Source organism: Chinchilla lanigera, unplaced genomic scaffold, assembly GCF_000276665.1.
Source record: "Chinchilla lanigera isolate Chin_1 unplaced genomic scaffold, ChiLan1.0 scaffold00052, whole genome shotgun sequence".
In the NCBI taxonomy this organism is placed as follows: Eukaryota; Metazoa; Chordata; class Mammalia; order Rodentia; family Chinchillidae; genus Chinchilla; species Chinchilla lanigera.
This window is the reverse complement of record NW_004955453.1, coordinates 11,219,980-11,238,132: the sequence shown is the minus strand read 5'-3', so window position 1 is coordinate 11,238,132 and position 18,153 is coordinate 11,219,980. Positions and strand designations below refer to the sequence as shown.

Here is an 18,153-nt window from a genome sequence, read left to right as displayed (position 1 = left end):
TTCTCTTTTGCTACCTTTATTAGCAATTTCTACAGGGACTTACTCTAAAATTTTGTGTTTTCTCATGTTTCTTATCATCTCAATAACTGAGAATTTCTCTCAAACATTAGACCCAGTTTCTTTTTTCAAGAGATGGTAGGTCCTCGTTTCAAGAGATGGATTCTAGACTGAAGCCTGAAATTTAGACACTGGGCTATAAGACAAGGAGGACTGGCAGAAACCTAGCTTCAGAGAACAGGAGATCTTACACTTCCCTCTAAAATAAGACAGAAACTAGTGGCTCAATGAAGTATTTAAAATCTTGGTTTTATAACTGACTAATTACAGTAACATGTACGGCTCACCTGGCCCCTTTTTAGCAGAACACGTCTATGTTCAGGCACCTGTACTTTCACAGTGCCATGGAGAGTAAAAAATACCTTTCAAGGGTGAATTACCACAGTGAAACCCACTACTCTGTGTAATTAGGATGCACTAATAAGCAAATACATATATCCTGGAGTATTTTCAATACTTGTGTTACAGATTTTTCTATCACTTTAAAATGACTTCAAAAGCTGGGACTGCTTGACCATCATTGACTTAAAGGTTTTCTAAAATTAGTTATATTCTGTTGTTTGCCAGTGACAAATACATGTCAAACGTAAAGGAGAAAGCTAAAACCCACGGTTACCTCACACTGAGCAATGTGCATTCTCATCAATTACCTTGTTCCATCCATAAGGGAAAAACGGGATCCTGTTATGCAGGAGTCAGCGGTGTCAGCAGAGAGCTCTGATGGCTGGGCAGCGCTTCCTGCTTCTACAACTGATCTCCCCGCACCCCGAAGTGGAGCTCTTTGGCACCCCACAACCCAGCGCTATACAGATACACATTCAGTACTGCACCAGCCAGCCTAATGCAGCTGCCCAAGGAGCCAGACAGCGCTTTTCTCTTTATTAAACATTAAAGCACAAATCGATGCTCCCTGTGGAGGGAGGCTAAAGAGTGTCAGGGGAGAAGAAAGAACACTCGCAGAGAGAATCACACGACAGAGACGCATCTTCACAAAAAGGGCTCGATATTGATTTCCAGGGAGGAGCACGGCATGGTCAGCTCAAATTTGGTGATAACATCGGGATGAAGGACCCCAAGCTTCCCAACGCTCTGACCCCTGGCAAGGATCTCAGCACATCGGCCGGGAAAGAAAGGAGGTCCTAAAAAACAGACAGAAGGAACAATAAAATCCATGTTACTTGTGGCAAAAATATCAATAGGCATTTAACACTAAAAGCCTACAGGTCTGCTTTAAAAATAACTATGCTTTAAACCACTGGCTGTGAAAGCAGAGCACTTCGTTACACTTTCTAGTATTCACAAGATGCATCTGCTGGCACGCTAAGAAACACCTGCAACAAAAAGCATCGGGGGCAAATATGAAAATAAAGGTATGAGCAGGAGGATGAAATACAAGAGGTTGAAGGAGCAGAATAAGGAGAGGCCGAAGGAATTCTGCTTGCACCTGGAAGTGGTCTTGCAAAGGAGAAAGAAAATGAAATGTAAAACTGATGCGCCTGCATGGGAAGAACATGTTGTAAAACAGGTTTGTCCACAGCGGTACTTGCTGGATAATGGATTCATTTACTCTTCTTGCGCCACTCTTTCCCACCTTATTACGTGGAGAAACCCAAGCTGCAGTGTTACTGGCGGGCTACAGGGAACCACATGTCTAATTACAGGCCGAGTTACCGGAAGGCGACTGACATTCCCGTCTGAAAAGAGCTTCCTAAGCAGTTCTGGAGCATCTTCTACAAACCCACAGCAAAGCCAGCCCCAAACAAGTCGGAGCCGATCCCTGCTCCGCTTTAAGTCTGGCAGAAAGTTCTCTCTTCATCTGGTGCCAGTGCACTCACACAGCCTGCAAACCAGGAACCACTCCTGAGGTTTAACCAGCTAAAAACAAACGAGCGAGCATCCAGGCCCACTCCCTGGTCACTAAATTGCCAGCACCACCAGAGTTTATCAATGCACTAGACTCAAGGTTTAAAGAATGTTGATTCATTTCTCTCACCACCAATTTGAAAAAGGGTCAGGCCCATAGCTCCTGATTCAACCAGAACATTTACTGGCATCAACTATGAATACCCAGCAGGGCCGGGCCACAAGCCTCCAGCCTGCCTCTCGAGTGAGTGCATTATTTATGGAAGAGCAAACTGCTGAGTCTCGTGGTTCAAGGTCAGCATAATTCAGAAATACAGGGTTGGGCTACGTGGAGGGGACCTTTACTGTGAAGTTAATACCAATCCGACAGAATTATACACGTTTATGAATCCACAGAAATGTTTGTTTATATTTCTGGGGAAAAGATCTGAAAATCCTTATCATTATTCTTATTACTACTACTACTACGACTACTACTACTACTACCGCTACTATTTTGTAGCACAGGGGATTGAACCCAGGGGTATTCTTCCACTGAGCTGCATGCCCAGCACCCACCCACTCCCACAAACACAAACACACGGCTTTGTTTTTGTTTTGTTTTGTTGACTTACAGTTGCAAAGTTGCCCAGGCTAGCCTTGAACTTGTCCTCTTGTCTGAACCTCTCAAATAACTGGTATTACAGGTCCTGCACTACTGTGTCAGGCCTGGGAAAACATTTTTAATTATCATTCTTAACCCCAAAGCAACCTAGCTGTGTCATAACGTGGCCTATTTTGCACATCCTATCAAGCTAAACAATTCTGCGTTAATTTCAACGAACAACATTTAAGTTCTGTATCTGGCTTTATGCACTAATCCACACATAGGGAGAAAGGCAAGGAAGGGAAAGTAAATTAGTAACTAAACTGGATTTATAATGCAGTTTCCATAAGGTATGAATCACTATAAAAATCTAATAAGGATGGCACATTTTAATTCTATCAAAATGCAAATTTATTATCTGCTTCAACAACAAATAAAAAGGCAGGAAGTCTTCACACGACAACTAAAGGAAATTTGTATAGTGTTCATGGTAAACAGTATAATCAGAAATCGCAGGCCAGGAAGGATTGCTGAGAACCACTTGTTCTAACACCCTGGTACCCCTTCATACAGAACTACAACTACACACACACACACAGACACACACACACACACACACACACAGACACACACACACACACACACACACACACACACACACACACACACCATGCAATCTGAAAAAGATACCATCCTATTTTTAAAGGCCACTCAGAAAGGAAATGTTCAAGACCTTCCTGATAACCTTGCTATACAAAGTCTTTTCTTTTATCTCACTTCAAGTCCAATTTGATTGGATTCATTTTTACTGAAGCATAAAACCAAACTATTTTAGAATTTAAGCCAGATGTGCTAGTTCTGACAAAGTTAGCAAAATAAAGCCTAAGAGATAAGAACACAAACATTTTACTTCATAAAACAACTTTTGAATCAGTACTTTTTAAAAGCAAAATTCAGTTATATTCTTCTTTAATTGCTAACTCTACCTCTTTGTATATGTTTGGACCAAACTTTTGCTTTTAGTTCATTAGCTGGCTAGATACATAGTCAAAAATATCTGCATCATTACATACAGTTTTCCCTCTGTTCAAAGCAAAGCAAAGAGAATTGAAATTCACATTATGTCCTATTGAAAACACACCCAAGTATAAGGGTATATACTCTCAGATGATAAAGGACAAACTCTGTCAGCTGAGCACACAGATCTACCCAAGTCCCCGAGCGTCCGCAACTGCTCTTGGGTCCGAAGCCCACCCTGCGTCCCAGAGGAGCAGGTGCCCAAGACGCCTGTTGCCTTTGTGTTCAACACTAAGCCTCCCCTACACTCACATAAAAATTTAAGCCCCAAACTGGGACTCTGTGTAAACTCACCTTGCTAAAAATCACCCACTTTAAACTGTAATCACAATTTTAACTTTTCTTGCTACTTTTCACTTCTAACCAGATCAGATCATGGTCTAAATATTTATGCTTTTCATATTGCCTGTTCAGCTAGCCCAAGGCTGACGTCCACATACCCAAATCAAGACGCACACAGAAGCGTCGTCAGGTTACCAAGGGTCCCTGAGAGAACCCAAAAAGCATGCCCCTTGACTGATGTTACACAGGAACAAGAAATACTAAAAGAAAATTTGAAACTACGAAGCACAAGCATTTCTCTGTTTCAAAAACCCTCATGGTTGAAACCAAACTTTGCAGGGAGAATTGCTTCACTAACAAAACAAAGGGGACACACCCCATGAAGGCAGCAATCAGGGCCGAGAGTTCAAAGAAAAGCGCCACTGCTGGGAGAGGGAGGGCAGTTTAGCTCAGTAGCTCAGGCAGATGGCTGGGATCATCATGCTCCAGCTCTGACTAATGCACCCTAAACTGGTGCCTGTCCAGAAATAAAAGAAGTCACATCCCAGTGAAACTAAATACAGGTCAGGGCTCACGAAAAATCAGACCTGGATGGTAGCCAATGTTCAAAAGCTATTTTTATCTCACCACCAACAAGAACATATTTAGAGAAAAAGCAACAATATTGGTCTAGAGATATAAAGTTGCTAACTCAAGGAAAATCATATTGCCCTGTGACTAAGAAGTCTAAAATTCAAACTCTTCAGGGTACATTAGTTTTCTTTTATTCATGTTTTTAAGATCAAAATGGAGCTCCTGGTTTATTGGTACATTAAGACATATAAATATTACAATTTTCAACCCACGCCCAAGGGACTCTAACAAAACCTCGCTCAAGCCCAACTTTGCACTGAGACGCCTTGATGATTAAACTTTCAGCTCTGTTGATATCTATCACAGTGAGAGCTTCCAACGCTAAACAGACTGGGAAAATAGTGTTCTTGTTGGAATACATGTGGAGGACCGGACAAAAGAAACATCAGCGAAGCACAAACAAGAGTTTAATTTCCCCAACTTAGTGGGGTGTGAGTAAGCCCCTTAATTAAAGCCTTTGTGGCATCTCCTTGAGGTCTATAATCGTCTCTGCGCTCACACAGAGGACCTCAGGGTCATTCCTGGGCCCATAATCCAGTGCAGCGCCCAGTCTTTAGCACATTTTCTGGCTAATTGACCATCAAAGAGTCTGTGAGCGCCTCTCCTGCCCGTTGCCAAACACCTTTCAAAGTTTCCTTTTGGCCCTGCCTCTTTTAGAGTAATAATACGGGCCCAAAGTTCAGATGCCCATTACACACAGTTGTTCCCAAAATTTTATGAAGCGGTGGAAGTGGAAGCTGACGGCGGTAACCGAGCAGACCTTGCTCTAAAAGCAGCGAACTGTTACTAAGCTCGAGGCTCCTATTCCTTCCCTCGAACCTGCTGACACTGGTCACATACAGCACATTCATTCGGCCCTTTATTTGGTTCACCTCGTAAAGAAACCATGTACACATACAATTATACTCTTCTCTTTCTTCATATTATCGATACATGTTTTGAGAGTTCAAACTCACATGTAAGTGCTTGCAATCTGCTATTTTATTGCCCATTTTTTCTACAGTAGAATAAGAACAAAATAAAAGGGGGGTAGGGAACACTGGAAAAGGAATGTCTGTGTATCACAAATGTCATAGCTAATAATAGAAAACCACCCTTGTCAGTGTCCCACACAGTAAATCCCCAAATTCAGGGATGAAATGGAAAAAGGAAGTATAAAGATACTGAAAGATGAAGCAGAAAGATACTGAAGTATACAGATACTGGGCCAACTGAATGCTTTTCTTTAAGTCTGTCCTAAGCAAAGGAAAGAATAATCATTTAACAGGCTGAATCTAGGGGCGACAGCTACCAACCCCCATAAGTTCCCCAGAGTTCCATTCCATTTCCCAGAGTGAAACTGACAGAGCAGGGGACACAGCAGAGAACGGGGGCTTAAGCCGTAATTCCCTATGCAGTACTTTTTCCTGGTTTCTCACCAGTTTTCTGAGAGTATGGAAAGAGTGATTGCTAGTCTTGTCTAATCTCACTGCCAGTATATCACCATTACCTTCCTTTTCTAAATAATGTTGACTTAAAGGAAAAGGTAAGACTGTAAGGGCTATAAAACGGAACACATACTGTATACCGTGCATGTGCACATGGTGTTATTTTTAAGGGTAGCTGTTCTCAAACTTTTAGAACAAGCAGGTTTTTGAAGGCACCAATGGAATTATAGAAAGGGTGGGAAAGGCACAAAGCGTAAGACATTAATTTATAAAAAGAAAAAGGCAGGGCCCAAAGTACCACTCCCATGCTATGAATAAAAAAACAAATTTTTTTTTCAGATTGCGGTGCACTTGGGAGAAAATGTCTCTGCAAAGACCATTAAATTTGTAAGTAGAAACTGAATAATTTCCAACTGGTAATATAAAACACTCATTTTCCCCCAGATGTATACAATTCTTCACCTTGCATTTGAAGTGAAATATTTATGGTACCTAAACTCTGTAAAGAGAAAGGACCTAATCCTTTGAGTTTAATGGCCATCTTTCATCCCCTTCAGAAGATCAAAAGAAAGAAAACCCTCTTACACAACTTCACAGTGCTAATCCCAACACACCTGCAGACACCATTAACTCTTAAAGCGAAAGCCACTGGATGTGCGAAACTGGTACCTTCCGAATCCCACAGCACAGCATGGACAGGGGCCCACAGTACCACAGCATACTATCAAGAAAGGGTTTGGCGTATTCTATTACACATGAGGACAGGGTCCTGGGCATCTTATTCTTAAAAAGAAATTGGCAAAGCTCCGACTGCCCGCTCCTCTAATAGAGAAATGTCTTTAATAAAGAACCATCTTTTACAAATCATTACAATCTTCTTATGTCTAAATAAGTATTTGGAATTTTAACTCGTCGCAATTCTAGTTGGTATAGAGAAACTGATTCTTATTTCTGTGAGTTTCTCTCTCCCTTTTGTGGCGCTGGGGACTGAGCCCAAGACCTCACACAAGTTAGGAAAGTGTTCCACCACTGAGCTACATCCACAGCCCAATGGCTATCACTTTCTCAAATTTCTTACAGAAGAATTTACGTAGTCTGGGCAAATACTACAGAAGTAAACAGAAAGTGCTAGGAAAACACAAGATCTATGTTAAAGTCCAATCTTTGCTATGCATCCCACATAGACACATACTCATATTTTGAAACCCAAAGGTGAGAGATGTTGTAAAAGCTTAAAAGTAACATATTTAACTACAATTTTAAATCTCAAATTCAATCACAAATTAATCTTAAAACTAATTTTAAGTTCTCAAATTAATTTTTGTAAAACAAAAGGACTTTTTACTCTACATTTTAAAAGTACTTTCAATCAACTTTGAAAATTTTCATTCCTGAAAAAATCCTCCTACACTTGTCTGACTACTCAAATTATTTTTTCTGCCAAATTTATTTCTTAAGCACTCCGGATATATTTAGAATAAGAACTTCAAAAGCGAAAGGTATGGAACACCCTACCTTCCTAGACCAACAGATGCTTCTTTCTGTAGTCTCACATCTGACAAAAATCTTGAACAGGACTGTTTCTCAAGCCAAGTATGAACAGTGCATGACTTGCTCTACATGTATAGGGAAGCAATGACAGTGATGGTGATAGCAGTAATAGAGTGGAGGAGACCTAACCCAGAAAAGACTAGGAATGTTGAATATATGAGATTAAGTCCATAATTTCATATTCAACAAATTTAGTTGAGACTTTTGCTAACATGTAACAAACCTAACTACAAACATGTAATTACAGTAGACATACTTTAGTTCCAGAATTAGACTTCAGTTGACAGGATGTGTGGAAGAAAAAGAAAACAATGAAATTATAAAAACATGGCACCCTGTTTTCGATGCACCTTCCACCCTCAGTAAAAGCAGTAAACTGGCCAAGCTGTTTGTGGGACAGGCAGGTTACAGATGGGAAAAAGTGAAGCACAAGGAGATTAGGAGCCTTGCCCAAGGCGAGCAACAGTATAGGCTGGAGCACAAGTGAAAGGTGAGGAAGAGCCTCCGTGTGTGTGGCCCATGGGCACATAAGGCCTACAGCAGAAAGCTTTTAAGCTTTTGGTCAAGCTGTTCAGGTCATGTTTGCAAACTTCTTCTGGTTTAAAATTAAATAAATAAACAAAACGTAAGGCAGGGTGGGAGGCTGAGCGACAGTTCATTACCTCTGTCATCTTAGGACACATGCAGGTATGCACTGCGATATTATTATGATATAATACTGATCAAACCTATAGCCTTCCAGGAAAAAACTATAGTTTTTTAAAACTCCCAAGCAATACAGTACTCTTAAAAAAATTCCAGCTTCATGAAACAAGCTTAGAACTGTCTGAGCAGATAAATACTACAAGTACCACAGCGACACCATTTAGGAGGGGAAAGGCAAAGAATGGACACGTTAGAACCTGTGGCAGAGACCACTGAGAATTTTGGCTGCTACAGACTCTTACAGCTGGAAATGACCCCAGAGGCAAGCTTGTCCATTCCCTTATTTGACACAGAAGAAAACAGCAAACCAGGCGAAGAAAACCATACAGTCAGGTAACAGCAGAGCTGGGAGGAAAGATCAAGCTGGTCCCCTAGTGAAACAGAAGACAGGGAAAGGGCTTCAGTTTGAGAAACTGAAGAGGTGCAGGTCTGAAGTGGTGGATCAGACTGGCCCAATCCAGACGTAGAGGGACCAGCTGTGGTGGGCTGGGATTACTGTATCAGTCCTGCTTTTGTACTCTGGAGGAATCCTCATGACTCAAGGGGCAGTCCCGCGAGATGACTGTCTTTGGGGCAGCCTTAGTCTTGTGATGTTCTGCTGCAATCCAAAGTGACCCTAGATTTAGGGGAATGGAGACCTCTGGGTACAGCTCAATGTCCCTGTAAATCTCTTACCTTGGTATCCTTAGTCTTGAAGGGGCGAGGTAAATTAAAGGCTAATAAATCTTGTTTTGCAAACTTTTCCTAAACGACTAACATCCAAAAATTTAAGACAATAAAAGCATACAGAATGAAAATCAAGCTTTATTCTGCTTTTAGTTACCTACTGGGCACCTGTATGACCAAGTGAAGAGTCACAGTTTTTAGCAAAAACTACTTGTAAGTCTCCGTTTGCCTCAGAAGGAAATACAGATCATGTTTTAAAGAGTCACACACTAAGGGCCCAGGAGTTTGCTTTTCCTCTATCCCTGCGGTGCTTTCTGACTGTATCAGAAGCACTGGAGAAGGCACAGTTGAAGAAAAGGCTGTCTGAACTACCCTCTTCCCCACAGCGAGCCTCCCTAAACCAGTACAGGAAAATAACTCTTATCACAGTGATTGAGAATGGAAGCTACAGCAGATGTGCATAAACAAACTTACAAACAGAACACTTGTCTCTCACAGCTATGCAACACCCATGTATAGCAAAACAACTCAATAAAATCAAACTGGAATCTCAGTCTGCTTATCACTGATATAAAAACAGTACTGAGACTACTTTAAATGAATATCAACTTATTTGATTCCTGCAATGATGTAATGTGCGGTATTAAATTAAAGCTAAAAACAAGACAGGAAAGAATCTCTCCAAAGTAAAATAAGGGGGAAGAGAGGAAACGTGCTGGCAGATAAAAGAAACTAGAGAAGATAGATAGCTAATAGATGTTTAATTAAATTTCTACCACCCTATTACCCCCAAAAGCCACAATAAAATGTCCATTTCTGATTTTTAAACAAAGCACATTATGGTAACTGGATCATGGGTGTGTGATATTCATTGCTAGGTCAGTCCGCTGATGGGTTTATAGTTGGGTGTGATGTTGGAAGGGGAAGGCTGGTGGCAAGAGGTGGAATGGTATAAATCTATTTCCGCCCTCCTCCCATCCCTCTGTTTCCTACCTGCCTTGCCTTGAGCTCTTCCCCTTCTGCCATGCCACCCTCCCTCTACAAAGTACTGTGAGTCAAAATTAACCTCTCTTCCTTTAACTTGTGGGAGCCGGGTATTTCGTCCCACCAATGAGAAAGTACATCAGCCTTTCAAAATCTAGTTTGTTAAAAAATATTGGGGAAAAAGTGATTTTTAACGAATCTCTAATTTCCTAGATAACCTTAGGAGATGACAAGCTACCAGCTTTGGAGACACAGAGTTTAACTAAGCCAAACTATACTTTATTCTATTAAACAAGGGAAGAACAAAAAAGACATTGTGAAAAAGGTGTTGGGATCCTGGCAAATTACTTCATTATTTATTGTGAAGGAATAAATGACAAAGCAAAGTTGAAAGAGGGAAGAAAAAAGGTAGCACCAAATACATCACTCTCAATAATGCCCTTGGATGGGGAATCTAGTTGTTAGCAAAGTACTTTCAGGGCCCAAGTAAAAGGAAAGAGAAGAGAGAAAGTCTCACAGTGCAAAGTATGGCAAGCACACAAGGGGCAAGATATCGAGGAAGAAAAGAGTTTAGTTATAGATAGGGCCCTGGATCAAGTACGTAAGCCTAGGAAAATGGGAGCAGCTCTCCTGCTGTCAGAGAAGACAAGTACAAATATGGATTAGGAGGAAACTGGCATGAAGCATAAAGTGTCCTTTGGTTGAAGCAGGAGGTACTGCTGGGGACTTACGGTCTTCAAAAATACATACAGTCGGCCCTCTGTACTCACAAGTTCCACACCTGTAGATTCAAGTAACTGTGGTTGGAAAATTTTCTTAAAGGACTGCATCTGCACTAAACATCCACTGTCTTTTCTTACTTGTCACTTTTCCCTAAACAATAAAATATATCAACTATTTATATAGTGTATTATTGCACTAAAGGTATTGTAAGTAACCTAAAGACGATTTAAAGTATGGGAAAAGATGTGGGTGATTGGAAGACTATGAACTGTTCAATCTCAAAGTCACAACCTGGCCCTGTTGGCACACTCCTGAAGTCCCAGCTACTTGGAAGGCTAAGGTGGGAAAAACTGAGATCACAAGTTCAAGACTAGCCTGGGCAGCACTGCAAGATCCCGTTTCAAAAACAAGAAGCAAACGAACACCTCCAAAAACCTCAGTCATATAGAGAGGTAATGTATATATGCCTAAGGGCCACTGGCTACCTTATAGGTGCCACTGACGTAAGAGGGCTTTTGTGCATGACTTAGGCTCCAAGAATTACCTAAAAATAGTTCATATTATCTCACTAAATTTTGAAAAAGTTATTCAAAATATCATAAGCTGAAAAGAAAAAATGTTGATAGTATTTGACTACTAACTAGTTAAAACCTATTTTCTCATAATTGAAGTTATATTTAGTAAAAAAATTTTTAACAAATCAAATTTTTTCAATTGTTTTACTTTTGTTTGAAGAAAATAAGCTTAAATATTTATTACTTTCACTATGTATTACATAAACTGTGAATTGGCACATATACCTTGATATACATAATATACGCAATATATGCAATATATGTAAATATTAAAATTTTTAGCAGATATAATTAAAAAGCCAAATATTAATAGTTTTAAACTTAAAGTCTTTGAATTTATTCTCCTTATAAAGAGCTACATATATGTATAATACTATTATAAATACCACCATCTGTGGTATTAAAATTTCATGGAGGTGCAATTAAGAACAAGTATTTTGAAAGAGTTTTTAGGAAAGAGATAATTTTAAGACTGAGAAGCACTGTGTTGTAACAGTTATCTATTGACAGAATACTGAGCAAATTAAGACCCATTCAACGTGGAATTTAATGCCAAATACACCAACTTGCCATGGATACTAAAACATCAGTTAGGTACCAAATGATACCAAAAACAGACGTGAAGTGAACATGAGTGAGCAGAGCGTTATCTTATATACAGAGGACGGAGAAGCAGAATAATAAACCTTCTCAAAACCAAAACAGGGCTAAAGCGAGTCATGTGAAACCTTTATAAATACTGTACACGGTGGCCATTAAAGCTCTGCTCCAGCTGTGTGGCAGTGTCCCCACTGATCTGTACTGCTTTGAGTCTTAATTCCTTCAGAAAAGCTAATGGAAACAGAAGTACTCGAAAGCTTACTGAAACATAAGAAAGTAGACACCTAAAGGAATAAGAACTACTTTTATACAGGGTAAAAAAAGATTAAAAATTCTCAAACTTTTTTTAACCCAATGCCTTAAATAGAACCACGTCTTTGTTGAAAACTAAGTGTGAACATGTTATACAAATCCTTTCATTACAGCACAATGGTCTGCGTAACCAAACCATAAATTGACTACCTTGACTTCAACAAGTTGTTCAATAAATAACTTTCTCATATATTTCCAAGGTCATATTACTCTAACAACCAATGTGACAACCAGAAAAAGTCACAATTTCACCCATATTTTTAGCATCTGAAATCTTTCACAGGTGTCCAAAAAGGGAAAAAAAGGTCAAGACCTACAGGTCAAAGAGTGATGATTAGGTGTTACTGTAACAGAAGGTACCTAAATAACCACAGTGCCTACATATGGTGTAGGATTAAATCTGCATGTTACTTACAAAGTCATTTCACAAAAGGGTTTCTGAGCAGCATGAAATCTAGAATTGTTAAAACTAAGTTCTAAGATCTCTCTCTCTCCATGAGAAATCTGGTCTCAAGTTAAACTGAAGTTTTCTATAGAATTATAAGTAACCAAAATTGAAATAGGTAACAACCTAAAGGGGGAAAAAATACACTCAAGTCAGTGCAGCGAATCACAAAGCTCTTTACATTCTACGAATTATTTTTGCCATCGATTTGCCTAGCAACCATATAACTGTCGTACACACAAAAATGTTGAGAATTTTCCTTGCCCAGAAGTGGTTTTTGAAAAGGATAAATGCATCTTAACATATATAATTTAGTTTGCAACAAGCCACAAAAACAAAGGGGAAAAAGTTTGGAAAAAAGCATATACATATGCTATAATAATCTGACCAAATACCACTATCATATTCTGAGTTGAACCCTTTTGAAACCGTTAAAACACTGCAGTCTGCTAACAAGTTAAAAGTCCTTTTTTTTCACTAACATTAACCTTATTCTATCATCAACTTGAAAACATCTTACTTGATAGCCTTAAAATGCAAAGGTGCTCAGCCAGTGGAAAATATGTAAGACTCAGCGACCATAGTTATTCACTCAGGCTACAGTTACGGCTCTCTGAGCACTTCTATGGGTCCCCACATGCTTGTGGAGGACCACAGCCTGATACTGACCAAGGTTTACCCCATGTCAACACGAGTCCTAGGGACCTACGTGATGATCAATCAAATGAGTTGCCAGATTTCTCTTACGCTGAATAGGGCCAAATTGCTCAAAGGGGAATCAAGTTCTAGCCCACTGATCCCTACTACCGAGCAAAGCAGCATGCGAGGAAGCTTGGTAGCACACATTAAAGGGAACAGAAAGAAATTAGGTATTCCCACCAGTGTAACTTACATTAGCAGGAATCTCTGGTGAACAGACTGAGCTCAATTATAACTGCAAAGCCACTAGGGATTTTCAATTATTAAAAAGTAAACCATATGCCAGGGTAATAGAAGACAGCTCAGTAATCAAGAATAGCATGAAATAGTAGTTCTTACTTAATCTGTTTGTACTCTGCTTTCAGATACTTTAAAGACAATTTCTTAGCAGGAAAAGCTATACGTAAAATAACAGTAGATCTGAGGAAATGACGCAGCAAAACACACTCCAGCAATTCCAGCATTTACAGATTTACTTAGCCGTCTGGAAAACAAGTTTTCCTCAGTTGTGGTATGTACATATCCATACACATCAGATGAAGAACTAATACTAGCTTTGCTACTGACTTATTTTGACAAACCATTTCTTTAGGCCTTGATTTCTTTGACCATAAAAAATTAAAAAAGGATAATCATATTTGTCATTAGGTAACCAAAATAGACTTAGAAGTCCTGATGAAAAATGAAGAACCATTATTTATAATGACATTAATTCCCTTTGGCTTGACGGCTCTTACAAAAAGTATCTTGAGAAGGAAACACTCAGATCTAGGCACATGGCCACAGATCCAGGGAGACTGCTGTGGCCAGTGATGCTGACGGGCAGTGAAAGTAAACACCCTGCCCCTTTTCAAGGAAAGTCAGATATATTGGATACATACGGGCCCACGCCACACATGTGCATAAAGAAGCCGCACCACAGCTCCTCAGATAGGACATTTCATAGATGTAAAAAAACTTGAAAAACACTGCAATATTCTCATATGAGGGCCAAAAACTTCAAAAGGAAATAGAAGTCTGAATCTGTATATACTTACATTCATTCAAAAAGCAAAGTAACAACTTGTTCTAGCAAAACTGAACATAGAAGTTCTAAAACCACACCAGAAATACTAGTTTCTGAATATTTTTCCTAATGAAAAAAAAATCAAAAAACAGGTATCTAGATATTAAGAAAATTAAGAACTAAGTATTATATTTTGTGCTAATTTGCACAGAATTCAAGTTATATCAAAAGTTTAGAATTACAATATTCTTGGAAACAGCCTCTCCAAGGTTTGGTGTCCAGACACTGATAGAGCAATGTAAAGAAGAGAAGGAGGGAAGTGGGTCTCCAGGACTGAGCAAGAATCTGAAGTGGTAAGTGAAGCCCAGGGAAGAGCAAAGAGAGAGACTTCGATGCAGAAGAAGGAGGTGGCAGGCGAGGCTTTCTCCCTGAGACCTGACTCACACGCTGCGTGGAAAGGGTGGCTCGAACCTGCAGATGCGCTGTTGACTGCTAAGAACCCTAGAGCCCTCCATGGAAAAACACAACAATGGGATGGGGCAGGGGACAGCAGAGTGCAGTGGCTGCTGAGTTATTCCAGTTCAGACATCCCCCAGGAGAAGGCAACTGGCCAGTACCATCTTGGAGAGGGGCCGACTGAGCTTGGAACTCAGAGCATCTGCAAGCTGGCTCCACATAGTGACTCATACTGTCAGGGTGAGGTGGAACTGAGTTCAAGTTTGCAGGAGATCAAGGAGCTGAGTTCAAGGCAGCAGGAGGTATACAGTCTTGCAGGCTGAACACATCAGGTTCTAGCCTCACAGCCAGAAGTTAGCATGAACTTCCATGAAACTACAGGTGTAGGCTTGCTGGGATTATCCACTACCTGGCTGGCTTGCTGAGATTAGTCAACATGGATCTGGGCTCTGTCTGCCCACTCTGTCTAGCAGTGTCAGCGGAGATACACTGTGAATATCAGTGTATTTTTTAATTGTTTCTGTTTTTCTTTTCTTTTTGTGTTTTTCTTGATCTTGTTTTTATGAGTGTGAATACTATTTCTAGGGTTATTCTGTTGTTCTCTTCTGTTCTTGTTTTTATTTCTTCCTTCTCTTTCCTGCCTGTCTTCTTCACCAGTTTTCTAAAGTTCCCATAATCTTCCTTTGTCTTCCAGCCTTGCCTCTAATATCATCCTCTTCTTCTACTTCTCTATTTTTTTCTTCCTAATTCCTTTAAAATTTTCTCCCCTGAGGGTAAAATCACCATATTGAGGGCATATTTACTGTACACAATTTTCTTGTGTTAAATTTTGTTAGATAACTATAGTCTACATGGTTAAAGGTTAAAATTAATAGTTATCACAGTTTGTCATTTTCTAGGCTGTATTTGATGCTATTGTTACTGCTGATTGTACCACTTTACCCAAGATGACGTAACTGTACTAGTCAGCTGTTCTTCCTGATATGGCAAGTCTGAGATTGCCCAAGGGTCATAAACAATACTACAGGTCAGTGCCAAAGAACCATGGGCTAGGCCAAATAGGCAGCAACTTCTTATCCTCAATAAATTGAAGAGGTAGCATCTTACAACAGACCCAAAAGCCAGCTGGGTAGTGGATAATCCCAGCTATACCTGGAAGACATCTCTGAGAAGTAGTTATTTCCTAAGTGTTCTAAAGATGCAATAAAGCTACCTGCCATAAATAATTTACAAGCATCAATCCAGGAATTAAACTTAAAAAAATTAAAAATGAGGAGACCCTTAAGCAAGATGCAATCCCAGACTTCTAGCTAACCAAAGGCAAATTCAGGTAGCAATGAAGTTGTTATGGTTTGTCTCTAGATGTTCCCCCAAAACCTAATGCAGTCTTAGATGGGGCTTTTTCAGAGGTGGCTGAATCTGGAATGTATGATGCTGAGATTATGGGTGTGTGATCACTAAATCAGTCCACTGGACTGGCACTGCCCTAATCCCAGCAGTCTAGATACAATATAAAGAGGGCAGAAAGATGCTGTTCAGGTCTCTTGTAGTTTTGCTACCTCCTGGTCAGCATGAATTGGTTCCCCCTCCCTTGTTTTTGCTGTCTTCCACTGTCATGAACTGTTCCCCCTCTGCCATGTGCCACCCTGCCTTGGAGCCAGCTGATTATGGGCTGAAATTTCTACAGACTGAGTTAAATAAACCTTTTCCCCTTAAGCTTTGGGTGCCAGGTATTTTGTCCCAGCAACCAGAGAAAAGTAATCAAGACAGAGGTGGAAGAACTTGAAAGCCAACCACCTGGTACATATGAAATTTTCCAAGTGCTGAATGCTGTGGCCTCTACATTATGAAGGTTTCTTAAATGAGCCTCCAGATAACTGTGCCTACCATTCAAATTCAAGTCCTCATTCTCACTGTTCTAAAATATCCTACAGCTTCTCACCATTTTCTGTACCAGTGGTCTACATGGCACTCAACCAACACATACTGCTGCCAGATTAATCCCACTGAAGTACAGACCCAATACCACTCTGCCACTTAGAAAAAGGGAAGCAGCACCATCAGTACTTTCCCTACAACTAGCTGAAACCTTGCTGGCACTCTCTAAATACAACCCCAAGCCACTTATCCAGTCTTCAGTCAAACCAAACTGCAGTGCCCATTTCTCTACGTCTTTTTTTTCACTGTTAGCTTTGTTCAAGCATCAGCAGTGCTTGCCCTGGCTCTACCTACTCCTTCAAAGGTTCACCTTGCTTTCCAGAAATTCACCAGTATTTTTCCACATGTCCTCAAGGAGCTGCACTATCTTCCTCTTTGGAACCTCAAGGCACTTGTCCTAGAAGATTGGCTTGCAAGGTGGGACATAGTGATCTTTCACCTTGCAGAATCCTTAGCAGGGCCTATGTCCTACCTATCCTTGTCTTCGTAACTGGGACCTCAAATTTTTCTGGGAAAGAAGTGTCTGAGGATATTACAAAGTCAGAGTCACAGTATAAAGATGTTGGCTTATATAAATACCATTGGCATAATATTTACATAAAGTATCATATCTACAAGTTATGCTTGAATTTACCATTTTAGCACTTTGCAAACTTTCAAATAGGAAAGAAGACCTCCTTTATATGGTACAATCTGCTTCAGGAAACTGATTTTAATCCAGCACTCAGGAGGCTGAGGCAGGAGGATCACCAGGAGCTGAAGGCCAGCCTGGGCTACAAAGCGAGTTCAAGGCCAGCCTGAACTGCATAGTGAGACCTTGTCTCAAAAAAAGACAATAAATAAATAAATACATAGTATCAATGCATTTTAAAGTATATTTAAAAACACTTTCAAAATGAAAAATAAAACAAAAAGTAAACAAAAACCATCTCTAAAAAGGACTAAAAAATAAATATAACCAAAACCAACAAATGGCTATTTACCAAAACTCACTACAACAAATAACTGCTAAGTAAACTGTCTAAAAATAAAGGTTCTATTAGAAACTTGGAATGCCAAATATAAAAACAAAAAAACAAACCAAAAAGCAGTAAGATACACAGTAGGAATGAGGAATAAATCACTTTCTTCAGGCTGTTTCTGGATCTCTCGTCAAACCAAAAAAACTTTAGGCTACAGGGATATCACAAGCAGAACTTTCCAAACTCCATAATAAGCACAGAGGAGCCTATGTGGTCCAACCGAGAAGTACAGGGAGTGTTTCATTTGTTAAGTGTATTACAGTGAGAGACACCTTACCATTAACTCCCCTCAACACACTTCAAACACACTCACCCCATCGTTCTTGTCACTCTCTAAAACAGCTCTCAAAGTCTTCTTTTGTGTCTTTAGTTGTGTTGTCCTGGCTGTTTGATGTCCTGAATTCATTCAAAACGTTTGCCCTTCACAGACACTGTGACTTTGGGGCACAGCCAGAAGTCATATAGTGCCACACCAAGAAGACGAGCCGGGTGAGGACCCACTGTGATGGTTTTTTTTTTTTTTTTTTTTTTTTTTTTTTTTTTTGA

General features: G+C 40.0%; 1 protein-coding gene across 1 annotated transcript in view; it reads right to left on the bottom strand.

Annotated features, from left to right (window-relative positions):
* Positions 1–889: 889 nt before the first annotated feature.
* The window catches only part of Farsb (phenylalanyl-tRNA synthetase, beta subunit), a 60,763-nt gene continuing 43,499 nt past the window's right edge, over positions 890–18,153 (bottom strand). The window contains exon 17 of the mRNA XM_005395494.2: positions 890–1,196. Within this exon, the coding sequence (XP_005395551.1) occupies positions 1,045–1,196 (152 nt within the window). The 3' untranslated portion in view covers positions 890–1,044. The remainder of the gene's footprint in view (positions 1,197–18,153) is intronic.